This window comes from Plutella xylostella, chromosome Z (assembly GCF_932276165.1).
Source record: "Plutella xylostella chromosome Z, ilPluXylo3.1, whole genome shotgun sequence".
Taxonomy (NCBI): domain Eukaryota; kingdom Metazoa; phylum Arthropoda; class Insecta; order Lepidoptera; family Plutellidae; genus Plutella; species Plutella xylostella.
In genome coordinates, this window is record NC_064012.1 from 13,918,341 (window position 1) to 13,944,100 (window position 25,760).

Genomic DNA, 25,760 nt, shown 5'->3' on the forward strand with positions numbered 1-25,760 from the left:
TGTCTCCATGACGCGACGGACTCTGGTTGAGTCTTGTTCCGTTTTTATAATTAAACTAGCTGTTCCCGCGAGCTTCGCTTCGCCTTTAAAAGTTTTCCCATGGGAATTCCGGGATAAAAAGTAGCTTATGTTCTTTCTCAGGGTCTAGACCATATGCATACCAAATTTCATTCAAATCAGTCTAGTAGTTTTGGCGTGAAAGAATAACAAACAGACCGACAGACAAAATTACTTTCCCATTTATAATATTAAGTATATTATAATATTATATTAGTTAGGATTGAATTTTTCAATAAATAAAATTAGTATAAAGCTACAGCAAAACAAAAATATCAATTTACTCACCGCAATTAGCCGGCTATAACTTGTGATTACTACTACTTTTGGGGTTGACTGTACTAAGTTCACTTTGCCAAGTCCATACAATAGTAGGCTTGATAGGCATAAACTTACTACCTACTTACTCTATTCGATGTTATTAGCTACATAATACATCTGATCTGCATTTGACAGGTTGAGCGTAGCACAAACAGACTATTTGAAAGGTAAATGCAGAGATAGGGGGAGGGGCAATTTAATTAACATCGGATCGAAGTGTGTCTAGCGCTGCTAATATTGGCAGTTAACTGAGATAATATTTCATAGAATATTAAGTACTTACCTAGATATATTATACAGTTAGATGAAGGTTTCATTATAAATAACAGATGATGAGAGATGTAGGTATGAAAGTGGCTGGGACGGAAAGTTATTTAATTTTCTTAAAGTACTATCAATTTAAAGGATGCCTTAAAGGTCAACATTTCAGCACCCATAAAGTTATTTTCTTTGTATTATTCTGATGATTCCGATGTTTTATCACTGAGAGCACTTTTATGCGCGATAGGCAATAGCCTACTATTACGTTTCGGTGTTCAGCTTTTCGTTCTCTTTCTCTTTTTCGGTGAAATAGCTCTCGCTCTCCCAAGCCTCGGGCGCCCTAAGCGGTATCTTGGTCCGCCACGGGGTGTAGATCTCCAACTTACAGTCTGGCCTGAAAACAGTGGGTGGATTTAGACTATAGAGCTTACCAAAGTTAAAATTAAATGTTGTTGTTTATAAATAAGTAAATTACCTTCGAAATTATGAAAAAGGGCAAGTTTATGTACGGATTTAAAGCAAAATTATTATGCGGTATTTTCACTGAAAACAGAAGTATACTAGCGGACCTCTGGGCCTACCTACAAATATTTCTTACGTCCGGTGCAGCCGAGCAGTCAGCTACTATATCTCCCAGCCTATATTTGACACACTGATAGCAATAACAATGAAATACAGAAAATAATACATTACAAAACAACAACAATAAAATACAGACAAAAATACAATACACAACAAACAATAACACAACAGGTTGCTGTCCAGAGCTCAGCAAATGCTATGGATAATAAGGCAACAGTACTAGTTTTCAGCTGGCCCTTATAACCTGATCTCAGTAGCTTTTTGTATGGGGCGTAATACGTAAAAGAATAAACAGCCAGTGGTAAACCTGGTGGACAACCACCCGATGACGCCAGCACTAGTCACCGGCACCGGGCGCAGGTTCCCCTCAATGCGCTGCTGTCGCGGCCGGTGCGGCGCCGCCGCGTAGTGGGCTTGCCGGATCGCCGCCACCTCTTGCTGGGTCTTGCTGGAAGGAGAGGGATGTTGAGGGATGCAGGGCTATGATGTTTGTGATGAAGTCCTGTTATCCCGGATCAGGGACATAGGAATGGAAGAAGGGATTTTCACTTCCAGGGCAGCTTTCAGTACGTCCCACCTGAAACTAGGCTCTACTTGAGCCGTTACAGACGGACGTGAGAATGTTATAGACCTTTTGCATGCAATTAAAGGCTGGATAAAGGTAGCAAGAATGCCCTAATGACTAATGACCCTCCTCAAAGGGCTTTGATTTTTAAGTCCACTTTGCAGGATTTACGTTAGTAATTATGTGTGAAGTTTGGCCGTTAAAAGGTACAAAAGTGTACCAACACCAATTTATACTTTTTATTTATATTATGTAGGTCCTACATCGTCATAAAACACGAGTGAATATGAAGCTGGCAGTAGTGCAAAACAAATAGAGTAGGATAAGCCATCAAAAGGCGACGTTCACCACCATTTTATCATTTTACACTCGACAGTCGACACCGGCTTACCGAGTACCGAGGGAAAGCAACGGCGACATTGCTTTAAATAAATAACAAAAATACCGCATATTCATATTGGAAGGCCAGCGGCGGTTAGCTGGAAATGGACTCTCTATGAATAAAATAACTTTCTGCTGCAGATATATGCAACTGGGAAATAGATTTCACATTTTCAGTACCAAGCTATGTATAGGGGTATTGTAATATAAATATCACCGAGCCAAGCTTGTTAGAGGCAGTGGCTTTATAGCCCACCCTATAAAATTAAAATAGCCTGGAGGTTACAACATGGCTTTGGTATTTTAATAATGAAGCAACTAAGAACCACGTAAACTTACTCGTGTATCAATGGATTACTTATAAATGTCCAAGTTTAAACTCAGTGCTAAATCTGATTCCGCTGATTGCCTGCCGTTGTCCGAGTGCGGGTCGCATGTTTAGTGCCAATTTCACCATAGTGGGTTACAGCATAACCAAGGATTATTGGTTGACTTTTGACACATCTGTCAAGAATTTAATATGGAGATGACGTATAATTGATCAACCTTTCCCTGGTTGCGATCGAACCGACGACTATGGAGAAATTGGAGCTTACGCATTACGAGTAGAATTCGTATAGTCACTTGGTCCGTGCGTACACACTCATCCGATCCGGGCGTTTTGACTGATCGTCGCAGTGGCAAAACGTCCGCCAAATAACTGGGATCAGTATTTTTTCCCGGATCAGTCATAATGGTGTGCCTAAAACGCCTCTTGTACATTGTTTCTAGTCTTTAAGTATGTTTATGTATGCCAGATTATGTGATGCTCTATAACTGTACTACCACTTGCACATTCGTATATTTAGATTGGCCAAGAAAAAACACTGATCGGTTAAGTGGGAACGGGCTCTTATAAATCATGTAAACCCTGCTTTAGAGTTTGTCTCGGATGTCCTCCAGATATTATAGAGATATAAATTGAAAGACTTGGACTTTGTGCAATGCGCTTTAAGTCTCGTACCGAGCGCAACTAAAATCCTTTTTATAAAAGCAAGTCAAAGGATTTCTGATGGATAATCTGCTGGCTCGAGAGACTGTCACGTTATTCTGTTCTGTGCTTATTCTGTGAAAATCGTTTGTCCACCGTACGACAATGGGTGTTCGCTATTGTCCATATTGCGTACCGATTTCCGACCGACAGGGTTTTTATTGAAAACGTTTTTATTTATTTATCCGCTAGTCGCATTGTCTTGCTTACATTTTAGCATTGCTTTGACTTGTAGGGCACATTTTTAACCTCTGATCGAAAAAGGGGGGTTATTGAATCCTCTCTATCTCTACTTTATATTTTCTGAACCGCATATAGTTACATATCTCGGAAACCAATGCATTACGGATTTTTTGAGTTTTAAAGAAGCCTGAATGCTTCAATGCTCTTAGATAATACATGTTTTAGTTCAATCTGATCAGCAGTAAGTTCAAAATCTTGCCTTCAAAACTTTGGTTGGGTTATTATTTATCCGAATACCAAAATAAGTTACAATTTCGTATTTTATTTTTGAGTTCATATTTTATTTAAACCTATGTAGAGCTTGAATGGCCATCATATTTTCGATAATCGAAACAGCCATTAATCCAAATTACCTATCTGAACGATATACCTACTGTTGTGAATCATGATTCATGAAACATGATGCAAATGCAAATAGTAATATTAGTGATACAGGTATTCACCAGATAACCCTTAGAGTGCATTAGCGCCAGAGTACATGGGGTCACTCTATACTACGAAAAACTGTTTTGAAGCGCTGCTGAGCGAGCCAACTCTAACTACACTTGTCCAAAATTAATAATGCACATGCAGATCTTCACACCCGAATCATTAAATCGTAAGAGCCTTAAAAAAACACTTGCATTTTGCACCTTGTTCGAAAGAAATAGGAGTCAATATCATGTGTCACATAATCGAAAACAACCGATCTGTCAAAGATTTCTATGCGCATTATCATTATTCATATCAATTTTGGAGCACTGTACCTACGTGCCGATTGCACGATAGCTCTCGTTCGTTTGTTTTCGTCAGTATAGAATAACCCCCCTATTTCTCATGGTCGGATGAACCCTGTGTGATGTTAGAGTACCCACTCCGTCTATGTCAGACCATAGTTCAGCGTTCCTCTCTCTCTGAACTTGAAACTTTTGACGTAATATCGTTCTTAATCCGTGCAGCGTGCGACTTAAATTTGTCAGCGTTTTATGTTTAGGGTCGGGGCACGAAATGAGCGAAGACGTTTTTGCAGGATTTCTGTATCTGGGCACTACTTTTTAACCGACTTAAAAAAAGGATGAGGTTCTCAATTCGTCGGGATCTTTTTTTTGCGCTGTAATTTTTTATGTTCTTTGTTCTTGTTTTTAAACAATATCTATATTTTCATCGTTTTTGGTGTTACACCTACCTCTTTCCCCTCCTTTTCCGCATAATTAAGATATTACGTCTTAGAAAAGTTTCCGCTCAGCATAAACCCTATAATATCACATTCACAGCTACCACCATCGCTTGGGTATTGTTAAAGGTTGTCTGGTAGAGATTGCTATGAGCAATAAGGCCGCCTTTTGTACTGTTTTATTTTTTTAGTTATTTTTGTAATTTTTGTTCTTGGTGCAAATAAAGTGTATTCTATTGTATTGTGGCCGCCATACAGCCTTTGTGGTGTCTTCCACTGTACAAACCTTGTACGAACAGTACAAAAGGCGGCCTTATTGCTCATAGCAATCTCTACCAGACAACCTTTAACAATACCCAAGCTTTTGTACTACAAAGCCATCTTCCGTGGCGGCTTGAACAAAAGCATACCACATCCTGTGCCGTAAACCGAGCTATGGTGTCACTGACGTGTCTATGGTAGATAAATAGATAGATAGAATACACTTCATTTGTACACCAACAAAGAATAATAAGATTAACAAATTGCAACTTAATTAGCGTGCAAAAGGCGGTCTTATCACTAAAAGCGATCTCTCGGTAGATGTACGGGTAGGCAGGCACCCAACGTAGGTATGGGTATGTGAATATCTGGGTGTGAGTGTTAATATTATCTGATTAGCTAATCAATTAATAATTTCACCGCGGTTGGGTTAGCTCTTAGAGTATTTGTTCCTCTTCTTCTTCTAGTGCCGTCTCCTAGCGAAGGTTGGCAATCAACCTGCTGATTTCCGTCTTGGAGGAGTTGAAGGCCGCCGTACACAAGAGTTTTTGTTACCGAAATACAAAGAACAAGCGGGACGGTAAACTCAAACGGCTATCGTATGAATTTCCATACTTAAACTATCGGTCGCCTTTAGACAACAACAACAACAACAACAACTCACAAGTCCCCCGCAAGCGAAACTCAACTGCAACAATGCACAAGTCAAAGTTTAAATCCGCAGCCACCGATGTTGATCCGTATTATTTCGTATATGGGTCATTCTACCAAACATCGATTTTTATGTTCGCGTGAAATAACTCTTAAAATATAATACCTAGACTTTAATAATGTACTATCACAATCAAGCCGGGATCGTGTTCTATGTGTTCTCCATAAAATATAATGAAAATTTTCATTATTTATTGAAAAAACCATATCGACACTATGTGATTTGTCACGTCGTGTCGATTGTTCGCGAGCGTGGTAGCACGGTTTGAGCAGCTATAAAAAAATATTGTGTAGAGATAGGATTATATTTCACATAATAAAATAAATTACAATACTTTTACTTATTCATAGTTAAATATTATATTTTTCCAACAATTAATTAAAAAAATACAGACCATTCTACAACCGTTATAAAAAAATAGTCACAAATGTCGACGTTCATAAATCACGATTTTATGAAGGTAAATATTTTACTCTGTGAACATATTTTTTTATTAATGGCAACTCTAAACCACACCTGTCATTGCCAAGTCTAAAATTTTCGTGAGGAATGAATAGTTTTTTTGTAATTCAAAATTCAATATACGTTCTACACCTGTGTCAAAGTTGACCTGTCACAAATGAGGAGGCTATAAAAAATAAATGGATCATTCAATTACAATTTTTGTTACTTGACTTAGTGAGTATGAGAGTACTTAGCACATTTTTAAAACATGCACAAGTTTAACATCATATTGAAGCTGATATGGCGTATTTTGTCGATGTTCTCACTAATGTCGATGTCACGCGTGATGAAAAATTGTTCGACAATTGTGATTTTGTTCGACACGAGGTGACAGATGCTTCTAGGACTTTGGTCAAATATCTATTAACTGTGTATTTTTTTTTCTATTGCTTATTGCATTCACTAATATAATTGTTTACCGAGATAAATATATCAAAAAAGTTAACAGATGTATCAAACATGCGATGCAGGCGTTAGCATATGTCTTGTCGACACTTGTGATTTTATTTGATCGACACAAGTGACTGTAGCTTGTAGTGTGTTGTGAAATTTCTGTTAATTATACTATATAATGTACCGATCTTTTTACCTAGGTTTAGGGTTTTTACCAAAATAGGGGTAAAGACGAAGTTAAAGCACAAGAAATACACGGTTTAAGTAATAAATATTAAAAATGAGTAAATTAATGCTAGAACAAGAAATTTGACAAAAACAATACAGTAATTATGGAAAATACTTTGAAAAAATAAAGTTTTTAAAAAAAAGGAGGCACCAGGATTAATGCAGATTATTTTAGACCATTAAAGGTTTACGATTATCAAATCAAACTTATTACAAAATGTGCTAAGGAAAAGACAAGGATGAAAAAAGCGATTCTGAGATTATTGATCTAAATAAAAATAAAATATTTGGAATAATAGTCCCAAATAATGTATTATTTTCATTTAATATGATTCCGATGACCTTGATTCATATTTATTTTGTGGTCACCTAATAAAACCTAAATTTCCACCATCAAAAAATTTCGACATTTGTGAAGACACTTTTGTCGAAATTTTTAATATATTTTTTAAACTTTTTTCAAAATATAATTTCAATAGACAAAAACATATTATGGTTTATATGTAATGAGAATAATATTATAGAATAAAGTTGAGAACCTTAAATGATTATTTTATGATAAAAAACATGGATTGTATCATCCATGTCGACTTCATAGTCACTCGTGTCTATTTAATAAAACAAAAAGTTCATATTTTTTCCCAAAATAATTCTACTATATCTCTGATTTTTTTATTTAATGTTCCCATCATTATGTAAAAGTTAAAAATCTACTTCAATATGCGTAAAAGTTGATTTTGTTTTTATTTATTTTTTTAATCCGTACGGTAGAATTACCCATATATTCGCAAGTTAAGCAGGAGGCTTACTCTATACTGGCGAAAAAAATAATATAATTGAAAACAAACAAAACACCCGACTAAAAATATGAAAACAAGCCCCAATGCTAATAGAATGTATCGCAGGCGCAATCAATACGCTTCTAACGATACCTCATACATCAAAATCTATCAAGCCGTTTAGGTTACAGGAGTCCACAAATAAACAGACAGACATACACGCATACATATATATACAATCGAAAAACATTACCCTCCTCCTTCGGCAGTCGGGTAATAAAAACTAACGAACGAGTCGTTTAATCGGCACGTTTAATACAATGAGATAGAGTTGTGGCTCGCGCAGCAGCACTCCTAAACTTCGTTTTTTGTCATATACAGGGTGTTGCTAAATTGGTATACTAACTACTAAGCCGAAACCTACATGTGCAGCATGGTATATCTAAGCCCGAAACTGAAATCAGAATTTGGAAATTCGCTAAAAAAAAATTAATTTTCCATAGTAAAAAGTCACGTGACCAACAAAGTTTCTATGGAAAATGAATTTTTTTTTCTCGAATTTTCAAATTCTGATTTCAGTTTCAGGCTTAGATATACCATGCTGCACATGTAGCTTTCGGCTTAGTATACCCTTTTTGCAACACCCTGTAGAGTGACCCCAGAAATAGCCGGTCTGCGCTCGGCAGCGCTTCGAAACTTAGTTTTTCGTCATATTATAGACTGACCCCAGCCGGTCTGGTCTCGCGAAGTTGGCCGCTGCATGAACGCATCAAAGCTCTGCGGTTTGCACAAAGCTACCGCGCATTCGGCCGTGTGGTTTCCCTGCGCTAACGAAGCCTTTCAAATATTAGAGCCTGTTTCGGAAAAAGAGTACAAAACCTCCCCTCTCGATGTCTGATATCTGTGGATGCAGGCTTTTAGGATTTAGGTTTTATACGGTGGAAATTCGCAATGGAAATGGACAAGGATTAGGCGGGCGCGCTGTGAAAACAGAGCGTGTTGGAGGATTAACAGAATCGTATCTGTCTCGTCTGCTAGTCTGCACAATTTTCGAGTTTATAGTTAACTTTTCATTGAACAAGGCTAGATAAACGAATGCAAAGAGTATTTTAAATATTGATCATAACTTTTTAGGCTTTGACTAGGTACACAATATGCAATAGCAAATAGCACACAAAAATGTAAAGATACCTGCTTGTAAGCCCTCAAAAATATTAGCTACCGAGCCCTACCTACGGAAGGGCACATTGTGAACATTCTTCCAAATCACTATAAATAAATATAAATAAATAAATATGTGGGGACATCTCACACACGGCCATCCGGCCCCAAGCTAGGCAGAACCTGTGTTATGGGTGTCGGACAGCTGATATATCTACACAAATACATAGATAGATAGATACTAAATATAAATATTAACAACCAAGACCTGAGTACAAATATCTGTGTTCAAACAAATATCTGCCCCAGCCGGGAATCGAACCCGGGACCTTCGGCTCAGTAGTCAGGGTCACTAACCACTAAGCCATTCGACCGTCAATTAGGCAACCTAAGATGCAAGAGGGTAACTCTATCTAAAAAAAACAAAGTTTCGGAGCACTGCGGCGGTAGTCACGTTTCTATACCTCCCGTAGGGTTGCTGCTTCGGCAGCAGTCGTTAAGCCTAGGCCTTCGAGCGGCTTGAAAACATCTGACAGTCGGGTTGCCCACTTACCCGACAACTCTCTCAGCACAAGCTTGCTTGTGTTGGGGTCCACCAACCCGCACTTGGCCAGTGTGGTGGACTAGGCCTAAACCCTTCCTTCATTGGAAGGACACCCGTGCCCCAGCAGTGGGGACGTAATGGGTCGTGATGATGATGATTGCAGGGAAAGATCTCGTTACTTTTTTTGTCTAGCTAGATTAACCTACGTTCGTTTGTTCGCCTGCTGTAGTCATTCATACGTTTAGCACTAACAACCAGCAATTAGAACACAACTGGGAACCAATTATTAGTCCCTGAGCAATAGGGCTAATTCAATTTATCGTCTATTGAAGATACCGCTCGGTGCGATCACTAACAGTGCTGCCAACTGAAGAAAACAATTAAGCTAAATGCCAACGGAAAATTTTCTCTGATGACGCGTGTTACCTCGGGAAACGTACCAATTTTTTAACCTCCGACGGAAAATGGGGTGTTATAAGTATCACGTGTCTGTGTACCAGTGTAGGTACTTTTTTCGGATGATGATTTCTTAGCCATATTTTTATCAAAATTGGCTTAGCCGTTCAAAAGTTATGCGAACTTTAGTGTTGAATGTCGGGGGTTCTGAACTCATCTCTGTCCGTTAAGTTAAAGTGGCGCGAGTATAATAATAAGTACCTACTTATTTACATGTACATAATACATGCTTAACACTAACATAATATTTAATTAAATTATGATTTTTTATTTTATTATATTGGTACACAAACAGTTATAAGAATACAGAGTTCCAAACATATACAATATGAAGTTACATTTCCTTCCTATAACCGACTGGAGTGCACACTTCAGTTTAATGATTAAATTTTGAAAATATTAGTTAAGAGCTAGTTATTACTACAGTATAACATGCAGGTACGATAATTTTATAAAAAAAATATATGAAAATGAATATAGCAACCTGTAAATAATTAGTTATTAGATATTGACAGTTTGGCAAGTGCCCTTTTTATTACGTATAATTACGTGCATTGACTTTCAGACAAAATTTGAGTGTTAATTAACATGAATTTTAATAGCAGTTACTTACATAATTATAATAATCTATTGGAGCTTATCCTAACTAATATTATAAATGCGAAAGTAACTGTGTCTGTCTGTCTGTCTGTTACTCTTTCACGCCAAAACTACTGAACGGATTTGAGTGAAATTTGGTATACATACGGTCTAGGCCCTGGGAAAGAACATAGGCTACTTTTTATCCCGGAATTCCCACGGGAAAACTTTTTAAGGCGAAGCGAAGCGCGCGGGAACAGCTATATTAAAATAACGTTAACAGACCTACCCACATCGTGTGCTTGAAATTCAGCCGTCTCAACAACAATAATAGCTTATCTTCGCACACAACAAAGGATTAAGCTCTATCTGCTAACAATACAAAGGGGTCACTCTACCTTACAAGTTTCGGAGCTGAAGACACTGCTGCGCGATACAATACTCTATCTCGTTGCATTAATAACATAATAATATAATAAATTAATTTATTTCAGGTAATTTTTCATAATTACAAAAATAACCCATAGTTGTTGTTAGTAACAATAGCCGTTAAATGGAGGCATTAAGAGATCACTGTTAGTGATAAGACCGCCTTTTGTACCCAAATTAAGTTGCAATTCGTTATTCCTATGATTCTTTGTTGGTGTTCAAATAAAGCGTATTCTATCTATCTAAATTTACCGAGCGCATGACAGATCTCGTTTGTTTGTTGTTTTGTTAAGCTGAAAGAACCCTCCTGAAACTTACAGTGGATACAATTGAATTTGCTCACTAAGGCTATTTACTACCACTTGTAATGCTATTATACACTGTGAGGAGCAATGAAATAGATATTGACTTTCTGCATGGTGCTTATTCTGGACAACTCAGCTGTATAGCAAATCGATGAACCCATGAGCTCATTTGAACAACTTCTGTTATTTTACTTAGGGCCTGTATTGTTATTTCTGGATAATAACTACCGGTGGGATAAAAGTGTATATGTAGTAGTAAAAGTGTGATGTCACTGTCTGTAATTATGTTTTAGGCAGTGACAGCATGTCGTTTATCTTATCCCACAGATAGTTACTATCCAGATATTTTGAAACAGGGAATTATTACAAATTAAAATAATCCATCTCCAGTAACTTTGTCAGTTTCTGGAATTTCCCAAATCATAGAACAATCTTAAATGTTCAGAATTACGAGCCGAGTCACCCTTTAGTGCCAATTTCTCCATAGTCGGTTAGAGCATAACCAGGTATTAATGGTTGACTTTTGACGCATCTCTCAATAATTTTATATGGAGATGACCGACTATGGGGAAATTGGCACTTAGCCTTACGATAGTCCTTTTGCAGTTATCAAACGTAACACTTAAGCATTGGTGATGTACCTACTAAGATTTACCTCATTTACCCACGTAATTCTTACAGTTAGGGTCAAAGAACCCTACACAGAGTGACAATGCTACCTATACGCGGTTATATTTCTTAGCTTCTAAGATTATATTACAGGTTTTGCAATTTACAAAAAAAAACTTTAAAAAAAGCCGCAACCGCATTGGAAACGCTAAGTTTTCCTGAAAAGCGGTAGAAATAAACGTGGTCCGTAGTACTCTGTGCCTCGTGAAATGAGTTTTCGGAACACGAATATTCTATTACACATAGGCGCTCGAAGCTCGGGCTATTTGCAAATTGAATGAGGAATGTAATTCGTGAAGTGTAACTGACTTTATAGCGAATTGCATTGGTAAAGTGTGGGCACTATTGAATAATTTGAAAATTGGAATTGGAGAGAGTTTCACAAACATAACTTTATTGAGTGTAAGTACCAGTAACTAACTATGACCGAAATTTAGATGGATTTAGACTAAAACGTTACATACTTACTATAAATACACGAATGAAATTTCGGACTAGAGACATAATATCAAAATAAAGAAAGTAATTTGATAAAGAAAGTGATTACAAAAATATTGTCACTCAATTTATATTTAAATTTCCCGCCCCGCCCCTGACCTTTAGCCAATGGCTACATAAATGAGATTCAAGCGACCGACCTAGGCAAACCTAGGTCTTATGTATAAACCTATAGGCACAGACGTAGGTACTGTTTTGTGTTTACCCGCTGACGAAATTGCTTCCGAAGCATTGACTAGCTCGACGGATACAGGCGTTGATTGCTTTTACGGACCCATCAACTTTGTCGCCTATTAGATTTATTTTTATTTTACAAAGATAAACCTACGTAGGCGTCAACTTCGTAAAAGCCTTACATTAATAGTATACGAAACATATGGAGTATCAGTGCAAAATTTCTCGACAAATAACTATGTATCACTGATGAGGTCTTTGGTATTTGAAAGAATGAGTTGGAGCAATGTTGGTCACTAGGTTGAACTTTAAACGGTTTGACAGTTGGCTTTGTTTTTGTACTTTTTGTATATGACCCACCATTTTGTTCGTATATTGCTATTCTAAGGGCCTGTTCCACAATGTCTGGTTAGTGGTTACCTGTCGGATAAAATACATACTGTCACTGTCTAAAAAATAATGACAGAGAGTGACAGCATGTATTTTATCCGACAGGTAGCCACTAACCAGACATTGTGGAACAGGCCCTAAGCCATCAAAATAGAAGAGACATAACTTACAGGGTCTCCTCAATGAGCCAGCCCCAGTTCTGTTGCCACTGTTTCTGGCAGTTCTCAGCCTTCAGCCACTGCGCCCTGCTCTGGACGATCTCCTGGTTTGGGTCGTACTTCTGCGCCATTGTTGGACCTGCCAAAGAAATAATGAAGCAGGATGCTTTAGAATTTCTGAATCAATCATCAGGGTTTACAAGAAATAAACAGTAGGAAGGTAGTGGTATATAGTTACTAAGTAAAACAGTTTATTGAAAACATAGTTAGGATCTTGTATTATTGAAGAATCCATCAGGGAATAGAAGCAATAAGAGCCGCAAACTTGAATCTAGACTTGACTTAGGTTATTGAACTCGAATTGATACTGTCAACTCTGTTCAACTCAATTATGTGACTGGTAACCGAATACCACAACCTGAAGGCCTAGCACGGGACACAAGTTGTGACAAAAGTTTTGCGACGAACTGACTCACATCACGCGGTTTCGAGAGAGAGTGCGACGGAAAACTTTTGTCACGTCTTGACATAGTGCGTCTTGCGCCTCGTGCTAGGCCTTGTGAAAATGCCAGAGTTTTCTTGTCCTTTAAAATGTGTCCCATGTGTAGACATAAACAGTTTTAATTTGAATGGCTAAAATTGCATTTGGGCGGATTGCATGCAATAAACAGGAATGTTCGATTTATTTAAAACCACCTTGAAATGACAGCCAATAGCTATTTTATCGGAAATGGGATCGAAAGGTTTATCTCCCGCTTTCAAAATGTCGTGTTTCGAACGATTCGAGGAACATCAAGCAGTCTGATAGTGTTAAATAATACAATACTGCATGTAGTATGAACAGACCGTATAACAATATTTTTTTTAACTTTCTGTCCTACTGCCATACTCTGGATGATACCATACCTTTAATAAATAACTTAGGAAGAGTGTTTCCGCCACATCATAAAACCAAAACAGCTCTTCAATTCAAATTTCAATGTTAATTTATGCGTGCTATTAGTTAGAACAATTTTACCTTCCCAAACATTAACCTGCTAAAATGATGTGAATCATAATGTTTTAATTAAGTACCCCACTAACGTGAAAGTCAGTCAATCATTCGTATTGTTATTATTATTAGCGACACAGTTATACCAAGAATGCTACGAGCACCCTATCTAGTTCAACCTAATAGGCCAAGCCCTAAAATGGACTGGTATTATTTTCTATTATCTTTTATGTATGGGCTACAACTACAAACATATTGTGCGTAGGTATGCCCACATAGTGGTCTAATAAAACGGATTCAACATTAGTTAGGTGCATGGAAAATGTTTAGTAGGCTATATACAGAGGTATACCTAGTGGATGGATGAGGAAGTCAGAGGATATTGGCAATAGTAATGTAACGGGTTGGCTTACCAGCGCAATCAAAGGTGATTTCACTACACTGCACAACACAGTAAATAAATTAATAATTAGATCGTGAATTCACAACAATATTAAAAATTTAATGAATTTATAACACAGAACCACACAGAACATATTATTTTGAATGACAAAGACAGGTGACAATTCCATATTATAATCAATCAAAATCAATTTTCAGCTTTTCAGCCAATCGGATGTACTACCTATTAGGGTCAATTCAGACGTACCATAACCACACCACAGCCACAACCACACCACAACCACGCGACGTGGTCGGGCGTATATTTTGTATTGACAATGAATAATCCAATTCACACGTGCCACATTTTGCCGTTGATATCGACCACCTGTGTAATACGACCACATCGCAACCACATCGCAACCACAACGCAACCACATCGCAACGGCAACGCCGCCACGCAGCGGCGGCACCGCGGCAACCTGTTTTCCGTATTAACTGCACACGACGACGTGGTTACCACATCGCAATGACAGCGACAACGCAACCACATCGACATTTTGTCGCTGCCACAACGCAACTGCAAAAAGCCGCTGTCACACAATTCACACGTAACCACAGCTTGACCACATTTTGTCGCTGCGACGTGGTGTGGTTGTGGTACGTGTGAATTGACGCTTACTACCTACTGCTGAGATAACAGGAAAAAATCACTATAGTTCCTATAGTTATTAAAGTATTGAGATCATGGATTAAATAAGTACCTACTATGTACATTGAGATTCGCGAAATATGACAAAAATTGCTATAAGTACTTAATATCGTCAATGAGATAGTGTAGCCCATTTTAACATTAAAAATACCACCTTCTGAATGTTGATGTAAAAGTGGACAATAAAAATTGTTCCTGTACAAGTTTAGTGTACAGTATACACCGATAGTATTTAGGTTAGGTACCCAGCCACAAAACTCTGCTATCTACAACAAACAGAAATCCGCGGGCGGTTTACTAAAATCCCTTTTCCAATAGGTTTGCGAGAGCTATCAACATCGACAGTCAACAGTCAACACATCTGTGCAAAAACTGTGTACGACCGTCTGTGTTTACTTTACAATACAAACTCTCTGTTACAGTAGGTAAATCCATGACTGAAACTGAAACATGCTGAAACCAATGTCCATCGGGGAGAACTCTTACATTTTTAACAGCCTTTGTTGTTATAAAATAAAATTAACTAATAGAGAGAAAACAATGCTTGTATTATTGATTTAATTAATACCTATGTCCTATACCGACAAACGGAAATAGCGGTTCTTGACAGTAGCAAGGACTAAGAAATCTGAATCTGACCCTTCTCAAAGTGACAGAGCTAAATAAAATACTAAAAAGTTATATAAGTAACAACAGTCTAGCAACAAACTAACAAAGATTCTTCCGTCCAGGGTATCGTTCGGGAGCTCCAAGGGGTCGATGGTGGAGACGCTGATCTACGAGAGTCCACTGCAAGAGGAGCCCGAGACCAGCCCGCCGCCCAAGGTCCAGGAGACCACATTCCCTTACACGCCCGTTGAAGACGAGTAAGTATGCCAACCCCATATTTATTTATTTAATCCTTATTTGTGTAGGTACTCATCGTTATGAAACGCATAATTTTCATAGCATACAAAATATCCATAGAAGGCTGCCATTTTTCTTTATGTATAATACTTATCACTTGGCTGAAGCCAACTTTTTGTCAACTGACAATAAAATATGGGATATAAAACTCTCTTTATAATTTGCCCGACAATATTATGTTACCCACCTATTACATTACATATTTTGTAAACCGTAAATAAAATTGGCGCCTCGTTATTAAGCTATTATGTTTGCGCTCAAGCAATTAATAAATTAATTTACCACTCACTAAAACCCACAGCTTTGTTTACTCACCTGCTTTTGCGGTATTTTAGAGCTAATATTTTAAGTTCTTTGTTTATCTATGTTTTAATGATTTACTATAAAATAATTTTTCTGTGTGCTTTGCGCCACTCAGTGATAATTATTTATTGTAGTAGGAATTTTGTAGCAGCTAACCGAAAACTTTTAAACTTACCAACTTATGTTCAAACTTCCCGCAACAAAGCAGTAAAGCTGCGTTCATTTTATCTATTTCGGCCGGCCGAGGCCGATAAATGAAATGGGGTGGGGTGACATCACTACGCTCGGGCGGCTCGGCTAAAGTTTCATTCATTCACTCACTCTTTCGTTCCGTTCCGAACGCGCGCGACTTCGTAGATCGATGTGAAAAATTTAAATTTTCAATGTGGAAACACTGACGGAGCTGTCAGAAAGTCGGGCAAGTCGCGCAGATCGGAGTGTACGAGTTTCACTCAGTGATTTCATTATTTATTGTTCTGTAAATGTGGTTATAATTTACCAGTGCTAACAGTGTGTTGTGATTACGGATTTATCAACTCTCCGGTGTACTAATCGAGGTATGTTCGCAGTTTTCCGCTATTCCTTTTAATACTGTGGCGAGTGCAAGTTCGGTGCGGACTGGGTGTGTTGTTCTACGGCACATCCAGGTTTTTGTGTTCCGCGTTACTAATCGTGACACTATCCCGTTAATTCCGCTCGCCGAGTTTGGTTTTTCTGTTCTTTCTGTCGCCGAGTGGCGGAGCACGGAGCGGCAATATGCGCTGTGCGGTAATGTCTGAAGCATGACGTCATGGGCGCTGATTTATAAACACAAGCCACCGATGTCCATGTCCACATTATAGCATGAACTCCATTGGAATACAAGGTCATTATTCGGCATCTGTAGTAAACATGCATTGGCAACAGTTTCTGTCGGTCTATTTATAGCGGTTGTATAATTTTATCGAAGTAATGATGAGGCACGGCCGGCGCGCCCCTCGCTGCAAGGACGGCGGATGCTCGCGGCTCAATGTCGCCGCTTATTAGCTGTCGACTGCACTCAGTAGCTAGAATCAGATGCACATGTTTACTGCTGATCCCCCGCTAGCCTCACACACACACTCAAACCATTGATCTAATCCATGTGTGCAAACAAAAACATACAAGAGACCAAAAATAATACAAGCTACAGGAACATAACATTCTTGTTTGGCTAAGATCAAATTCCTAGAGTACCTATTAACTGCAATATCTCACACCTGTATGTAATCACGGCTCCGTGTCTGTATTATTCATGGCTGCACTGTAGCTCTATTGACTGGTTGTAAACAATGATGCCACAGTACAGACATACTCCGACATATGCAGGCTGATTGATTCAATCCTATTGCAATCAGAGCTGACCTCTATGGCTGCTCATTTGTGTAGCACAGACGGCCACCTGTAATTATGGTGATTGACATAGCAAATTATGTTAATATAGCTATAAAAAAAATTAAAGCAAGTTGCAAACATTTATTTTTGATTATCAGTTTCACCAATAATCTCACTGTATAATGAGGGACTTCTATCCACTCCTAAAAACCCTTCCTTACCCAGCAGTGGGATGTGATGGGTTGTGATGATGATGAAGATAATGAGGGAAATTTAACATTCAATGTAACATATAATATACAGATACAGTAGTTAGTAGAATAGAGTGTAAAAAACATTCAAATTTTAATAAAACAGTCAACCCTAACCAGTTACAATCTATTTGTGAAGATCAAGGATTTTGCCACAAGAACTATACTGTCAAAGTCATGGTCAATGCTGCTATTGAAACTTGCAAATTATGAATGCCTTTCAATAACTATTATTATCACACTGTTCTATCGTGATTGATTGACAATATTGTAGATAAGGCTGTTTATCTAAATCTAAAAATGACTATCTGTTTGTACCAAAACTATCAATACAAATACCTATATGGTATGCAGAAAAAAACATACTTGTATGTTCATGTTGTCATCAATACAACATTGAGAACATAACAATAACAATATTGAATGGTGTCCATCAAGCTAATATCTCGTGTGTAGCAGATTACAAGTACATAGGTAGTTGGGCATTAATAGGATTCTGGCTTAATCCATTATAAACTAACAGTACCTGTTGTGCTCATCACATGAACTATTCAATATTATGTGCAATAGCCAGGGTATGTTCACAGCATTCTATACAAATGATATTGTTTTTCAATGTCAGATCATTGATAAGAAATAATTGGAAAAAACACTCTACAAGTTGGATAGAATCTATAGTTTAGTACTTACAAGTGGCCTAGTCCATCTGCCTGTTCTCGAGTGGAAGGATGACTCATTTTCCATATATATTGTGTTCATTTTACTGCCAATCTGCTGCCAAGCGAATTTTATGACCTTGAAACACATTAATGTGTGCTATGCGGCGACGGCCACGGCCTTGGCTGTGGTTCTCTTCCACACAAACACTGGCGCCTTATTCTGGGTAATAAAGTCCATTCCAACTCTATTAAGTACTAAAATTTTGGAAAGTTATAAAAGTCTCCAGTTCTCGAAAGCTTCAGAAATTAGAGAGACATACCAGACTGGACCTAAACTTCATTGAAATTTTCGTAATTGGTTACTTGACTATCAGTGACACTATGATTTCCTTTACCGCAAAATATGTAATAAAATGGGCATATCCCGAGTTCTGAATCGCCTCATGTTGAGACTAAACAGCATACAGTTTGACACAGCCAATTAATGGCTATTTCTAATCAATCGATCGCAAGTGGCCCTTAGAACTCTCACTTGTAATTAGTTTATGCACATCGACTTTTTTTTTTTTTTTTTTTTTTTTAAAGATTTTATTATCACTCCACAGACTTTATGTCCGTGCCTTTTTGAGAGATCAATATATTGTGAGAGTTTGGTTGTTTTTTATCTTCATCTTTTAACTACTCACTACTCAATGTAGAAGCTTATAATATATATATTTTATCTTTTTTATATATATATACCTATATATTATTAATAATTATTTTTTTTTTTTTGCACATCGACTTAGTAGTGCTGTGCGTTCCTCAATAAGCTACCAATTGTCTAATTATAATCGTTGACTAATCGCCTGTATAACATCTTTGCCTAATTTGCGACATTATGACCGCAGTTCCAAGATGACCGACTAATACATTATCTAGAGATTTAAGATTGAATCTAGTCCATAACTTATATTTGTAACTCATGCTAGATCGGTCTAAAATAGCAGTAGCCAGATGGGACTGATTATTGTCATCCTGGAAGAGACCTATGTCCATCAGTGGAAGTTTCTATGGTATACGATGGTTCCCTTATAGTTGTATATTATATAGAAATATCTCTCATTTATAGATCCTCACTTTGTCGGTGCTGGCTTATGTAGTCGAGTTTTCGCGTGTTATGGTCGTTAGTCATTCTGAATCAGGCGCCACCGCAAACATTTCCTCTATTAGGCAAACTGACCATTACATCACTGTTCTTTATTATAATGTAGCGCTTCGCTGTTCAGCAACTTTAGCAGAGGATCGGCAAATTTTTAACAATTGTAAACCACAAAATCTATGCAAGTTCTTTACTTTCCTTGCTTTAACCTGCTACATAACAGGTTCCTCCCCATTGATCTATTCTTGGTTGGTGATTCCAGCACCTGGATCTATTCGAGATCGAATTGAATCTTAGTGCATAATTCCTTTTGTGCTCAACTTCAAAGTTTAACCCAATGTCGAGCACGCCTGACCACGGCGGGTTCTCTTCACCATGTCGCCTTTCACAATAAGAGCAATAGAAAACCTGTGCTTAAAATCCAAAAAACTCATATCAACATTTAATACATTTTAGGAGATACAAACCAGCATCCCTGTCGTGAGAAACTGTAGCTTCCACCGCTCCACTGCGCTCTTCCACTTGATAATTGGAACTGCAAGTGTGAGTTTCTCAAGCGACTGGTTATTAAATTTCCGCCATAATTCGATAGACATATGTACGAGTAGACTGAAGTTTCTCACTCAATTTTCCAGCAGTAGCCGATATGGCCACCGCACATGTGGAAATAGAGGTCGGATGCTCCAAATGATGTCAGAACCGCTGATTCATCGCGGCGAGTGGGAGGCGTCCTACCGCTTTTAACTCAATGCTGTCTGAAAAATACCTTTTGTGTAATATTAGTACTGAGTACCGCTCATCTATAGACCGATGTGTGGGCGTGCCCAATAAAGCAAACCCGTGTAGATTGAGCTACCACTTTATAAACGGCTGTAAAGTTAAACACATTATGCGGCGACCTACAATGCACCAGTGACATCATTGTCCACATTTAATTAACATTTTGTTTGCTCGTCACCTTGCCTTTATTGGATGCTGAGCGTAGACCTGTATATATATATAATATGAATATGTGTGTCTGTTGGTGCATGACGCAATATAGCGATGCTTTCAATGCCGTAGCTCTGTTCACCTTCCGGTGTATGCCCGGGAGAGAGCAGGGTACAGTCAAAGGATACGCCACCCCACCTGCATACTAAATTATGTTTACTTGCTCTTCCTATTTCGCTATTCACTTTGGACCGATTATTCGGATCCGTTGGACGTTTTCGAATGTACGTCGCCACATAATAATGTTGATTGTGATTGTAGGTCGTAAACCGAATCTGGTCCAGTCGTTAATTCCGTTGCATAACCTTGTAATGGTGTTTAACAGGACGTTGAAAATCTGAGCGATATGAGGATAAGAAATTGATTGTGTTTTTATTGCTTTTTTATGTTATTTAAATATAGATGCGTAGTTAAAGTTATATTTACGTCGCTTTTAAAGTGAAAGGTTCCGAGGCCGTGGTAGGAAATTGAACGTATTCGATTCGAAGTTGAAACGAATTTATTGTATGAAAAAACGCTTTGCGGTCCTCTAGCATTCACTTTTTACAGCTAAAAATGGTTTTGCGAATTGCATGTTATTGATTATGTTGCTCTTGCTTTGCCTCCTCGCGAATTACTTGAACTATTATTCTAGCTTACACTACTGGATATAGGAGCTTGTGTTTCGTTCATTGGCACCACAATACTGTCTTCTACCACGCAAGCAGTCTTTTCCCCAACTTAATCATCCGAAAATTTGCATAAAAAAACAAAGCCACACTTTGAAAAGTACCAGGCGCGCATAAGAGTCTAACAGGTATCTCACGCCGCCGCTCTGTCCGCAGATCGGAGCGCTCCAAAGTACGAGTGTCGTTCTACCAGGGCGCCAGGCCCCAGTGCGTGTCTCCGCCGCCACAGGACCCGTCGGTCTACATAGCCCTGCTGTCCACCCCGTCCGAAGCCGTCATGACTGACCACGTCGCCTATAACAGACAAGTCAGGTGAGTTTTAGAATTAAACGAAAACGAGCAATGAAAAAGTTTCAGTGGCGTAGCACCAAATTACTCCGACTACGACGAGGCTAGCTTATTGATGCCGTCTGCAATATTAAAGTACATTTAACAGCGCATCAGTTCACTCCAAATTAAAACGCCAGTATTATGTTTAAATTTTAAATTAAATGTTTGAAAAATTTGTGCCACTTGGTTTTGCCATTTTGTGAGTGAAACTTTTTCATTGCTCGCAAATGTAACTATCATCTTCAACACATAGGCATCTTAGCACCACTTCACTCCGTGCTCTGCCTTCCTCTTCCAGCCGCTATCGGCAACATGTGCAGAAAACGTGTCACGTAACGAAGTAATCGAAATAATAGCAAATCGGTAAATTCTACGATGCAATCAAAAGCCCGCAAAATAATCAAGCTTAACGACGAATTTTAAAATTGTCGTACCGCTGTTGCGGTCTTGTAGCTTTTCGATTGCGTTAAACTACGTTCGTGGAAACACGACGGTTACTTGACTGTAACGACTGACTTACCAATCTCTCTTATCGTTATCATACAATGTAATTTTGAAGCAAAACTAAATGACCCAGGGTACGGCTCTAAGACCCTGGGTACCGTTTCGTCCTTAAAGGGATCCTTTTCATTGAAAACTTCATATTTTATATTTCCTTTAATACAATTCACAAAGAATTATTATACAGGAGTCAGGACAGATTTAAACATGATAGCCATCATGCAAATTACAACTCTCTCTCGAAGTCATTGTATGTTGACGCCCGGCTTATCACTACTATCACAATCGCAGATATTGTTATGCAAAACGAACACGATTGAAAGGCAGATTGCAATGTATTGACGTGTTGAGTTAAAAATAACTTGAGTACCTTCTTATTTGCCTCAGTAATTCACAATGTAAGGTCAACCAGAAGCTTAAGAAAACTTTTTGATGGTTTGTCTCATATACATCGCACGAGAACACTTACTTGATATCTTATCCCAAGAGCTTTGCTTCACCTTACAAGTTTTCCCGTGGAAATTTGTGTGAATAAAGGTAGCATATGTTTAAATCCAGGATCCAGAATGAAGCAGCAGATGCCTTTGATAAATATTGGTCCAGCCGTTTTCATTTGAAACAATTACAATCATCCAATACTGACAAACTTAGCGTTTAAAATAATTTTCGTAGTAAAATAACACTCGGTCCGTCGTCAAAAAGCCATTTTAATTAACGAAACTTCATACTCCACTTGTAATACTATTATGAAACGGGATGAATAATGTGGTTGAATAATTAATTTTGAAACGGTCGAACAAAGCATGACTTTCCGTAGCAAATGCTTTACTGAAAAATGGATTGAGTTTCGCCTGCAGACGAGCTCGAAGTTAATCCCGTAAAAGCCACAATTTTACACCGGGAAATGCGATTGTGGAATATGAAACCACATTTACCGAACACAAGAGAACATTATTTTCGTATCGTGACTTTATTTGAGCTGCAGAATGAAATTATTAAAACCTTTTCACTTTCGGGTTTTTGTGATAGTGATTTTCAGCGGACTATGTGAGTTGGTTTCAGATATTGTTAATATGTTTTTCATGGATTTAGAATGTTCTTAATCTTCCTGTAATGATTCTCTATCCCACTTATAGTGTACAGTTAAAAGTAGGTTGGCCACTTCTGACCTTCTGCATTAGACCAGTTAAAATTAGTGCACAGAAAATTTTATAGCCAGTTTCTGACTAGTCATTGAACATTGCACTGAAGTAAAGTCGTAATCGTGACGAATCGTGCCTCGGCCAATGGCAGTGGCCAAATATTCGTAAACATAGCCAAGAAAGCTGCATATCAGTTTAATTGCGTTATTTGTGCTCATTCCGCTAGATTGAATTCCTGAGAGCTAGCTATCATCTTCACCATTCACCATCATCCTGCACTAGTCCACTCTTATGACATAATGGTTTTTCAATATCCGTACTTACATATTATATGCAGAATCTCCTTAGAAGTCCGGATGGATGTTAGAAATAAATAACACAAAAGAAGATGATTTAGCCCAGTCTACCCACCTATAATAAAATATTCGTCTTGTGTTATTCAAGTACCTAATAATAAATGGAGTACACCTGTAGTACTACTAAGTTAAAGTGAGTTAGAAATAACATCCCCTATACTGTAGCAATATTCCTAGCATAATCTACCAATATTCGTATCTAGCTACTGATTGACGGGCATTGATCTTAATTGAAGACCTAGATAGATTGCCTATTAATCGATAAAGGCATTAATTAGTACGCAATGTTACGTTATGTATTAGATACCTATCATATAAAAAGTTATGTAATAATATCTTTTATCGAATCCATTTTTATTGAATTCCAAAATTTTTGTATCCACTTCGTTATTTATATTTTATTATCAGATTTCTTTTGTAAACGATTCCTTATCCCGTCTTAGCTAAAGCTGCTTAAATCGAAATGAAATAAATTCCTAGCTAGTTTTTCCTTGCCTCGAGCTATCGTTAACCTGTTTAAGAGAAAAATACGAGAAGCAAAATACTTGGAAAATTCTTCAAGGAAGCTTTAAAAATATACTCTTTCAGAGCGTTAATTAAATATAATGAACTGAGCAGGATTTTATTTTCTTAGAAAAGATTTCTAAAACATTCCAATGTATTTTTTCCTGAAAATAAATTTATACAGAAATAAGGACATGGCAACATAAAGTATATGTACTTAAATAAATATCTTCCAATAAACGATACGCGTACTCAAATGTAAATAAAAAACAACATGTAAGTAAATAAATAAGAATATTTATACTTTGTTCCATATATACAAATCTGGCTTTAGTGTTTGTGATGCGATGTAAGGGCTAGGGATTTTACAACGATGATAAGGATCTCAAGGTTAGTTGTCAGTCGCTGACAACCCAGAGTGTGGACGTATCATTAGAAGTGATTCTTTTTATCCATCATATAGCAAAAAGGTACATCCCTCCCTCAGAAACACAACAAATCACTCCCAAAACCTACCTTTCACGACAGTTTAAAATCCCTCTCTTACAGTCTACAACTACAATCTTCTCTCTTTTTCCAGCACCGAGAGTGGTTGGGACAACCCCTTCAGGCCTGACGGAGACCTCAGTCGAGAGGCGGATGAGATAGTCTCGCTGATCAAGGGCGGCAAGCCGATTACTCCGACTCCTCATGCGCTGCCTGAAGACCAGATGGACTCCAAGATCCTGGTGCCGGATAATGTGAGTGTGGTTTTGTTGTTGTGGTGTGAGGGTGAGATAGAGTGCGTCAAGGATGGTTGATAGAGGTGAAAGGATAGCTCTTAGGCAGAATAGCGTGAGAAACTGACTGCCCACTTGCACAGGTTGGACAGGTCGTATATAAAGTACAGTTGATAACACATTGACAACTGAGGGCACAACTTCCGCTACACGGGTCCATTATCAATGTAGATAAACGTCACTATATCGCGATTAGCCATAAATACGGCACTGTGATTGGAGGAACGCGCATTAAACAAGTTTATCAACGTCGATAACGATCCCGTGTAGCGGCAGCTGAGGGTCCAGTGGGAGGTTTTGGAGTCCGTTGACCAGCGAAAACTAAATGCGAGTTGGTATTGCTGAGCCAGTGCAGACTGTATACCTTAGGTGGTGAGTTTTCGTCGCCATAATAATATATGTATTAGATAACCTACAACATGGATTGCGTTTAGTTTGACTGCTTGAATGGTGCGAAAACCTGGCACTCAGCAGTCGTTTTTGAACTAAGCATGTGAAAATAAGTTATTACGTTAGAGTAATAAATTACAATAAACACAAGCAAGCCTGTAGCAGCAAGCCTTTTTGTGGTGCTCAGGTTGTTACCCCTTCGGGTATATTTTCTAGACAAATGAAGACGTATTGTACGCGTGACACTTTCACAAAAGACGTCGTTCGGCTTTTGTTTATAGGATAAAAGCAATGATTGAATGAAAGCTGTGTCTAATGCATGACAATACAAATCAATCAAGATAGCTCTGTCTCCTAACTTTTATATTTTTAGACAAACGAGTTGTTTGACTCTCGCAAAAAAAATGTTTTTTACAGTACTTAATTAGTAAATACCGTCGAATTAAGCATATTATGCATAATAATATTATCTGCTACTTTTGTATTCAATTTTATGAATTAGTTTAACATTAACAATTAGTTAAAGTCACAAAACTTTTCAATAACACAAACGATAAACAGTGACTTTAA

General features: G+C 37.9%; 2 protein-coding genes across 5 annotated transcripts in view; one reads left to right on the forward strand and one right to left on the reverse strand.

The window, feature by feature from the left end:
- LOC105389081 overlaps positions 1-25,760 on the forward strand; it is a 39,671-nt gene that overhangs the window by 11,577 nt on the left and 2,334 nt on the right. Inside the window, exons 3-5 of the mRNA XM_048632412.1 lie at positions 15,649-15,783; positions 21,345-21,500; positions 24,602-24,761. Of these exons, the coding sequence (XP_048488369.1) occupies positions 15,649-15,783; positions 21,345-21,500; positions 24,602-24,761 (451 nt within the window). The remainder of the gene's footprint in view (positions 1-15,648; positions 15,784-21,344; positions 21,501-24,601; positions 24,762-25,760) is intronic.
- Positions 737-17,461, reverse strand: LOC125491156. Of its 4 annotated transcripts, none has more exons than XM_048632416.1 (4): positions 17,365-17,461; positions 12,846-12,972; positions 1,529-1,669; positions 737-1,033 (listed from the first exon to the last, which is right to left on the reverse strand). In XM_048632416.1, exons 2-4 carry the CDS (start codon positions 12,962-12,964, stop codon positions 901-903), a joined length of 393 nt encoding a protein of 130 aa, XP_048488373.1. In that variant the 5' UTR covers positions 12,965-12,972; positions 17,365-17,461; the 3' UTR covers positions 737-900. The 4 variants fall into 4 exon arrangements, with proteins under 4 accessions (XP_048488373.1, XP_048488371.1, XP_048488372.1 ...); XM_048632414.1 differs by lacking the exon at positions 17,365-17,461 and adding an exon at positions 16,302-16,437; XM_048632415.1 differs by lacking the exon at positions 17,365-17,461 and adding an exon at positions 16,139-16,241.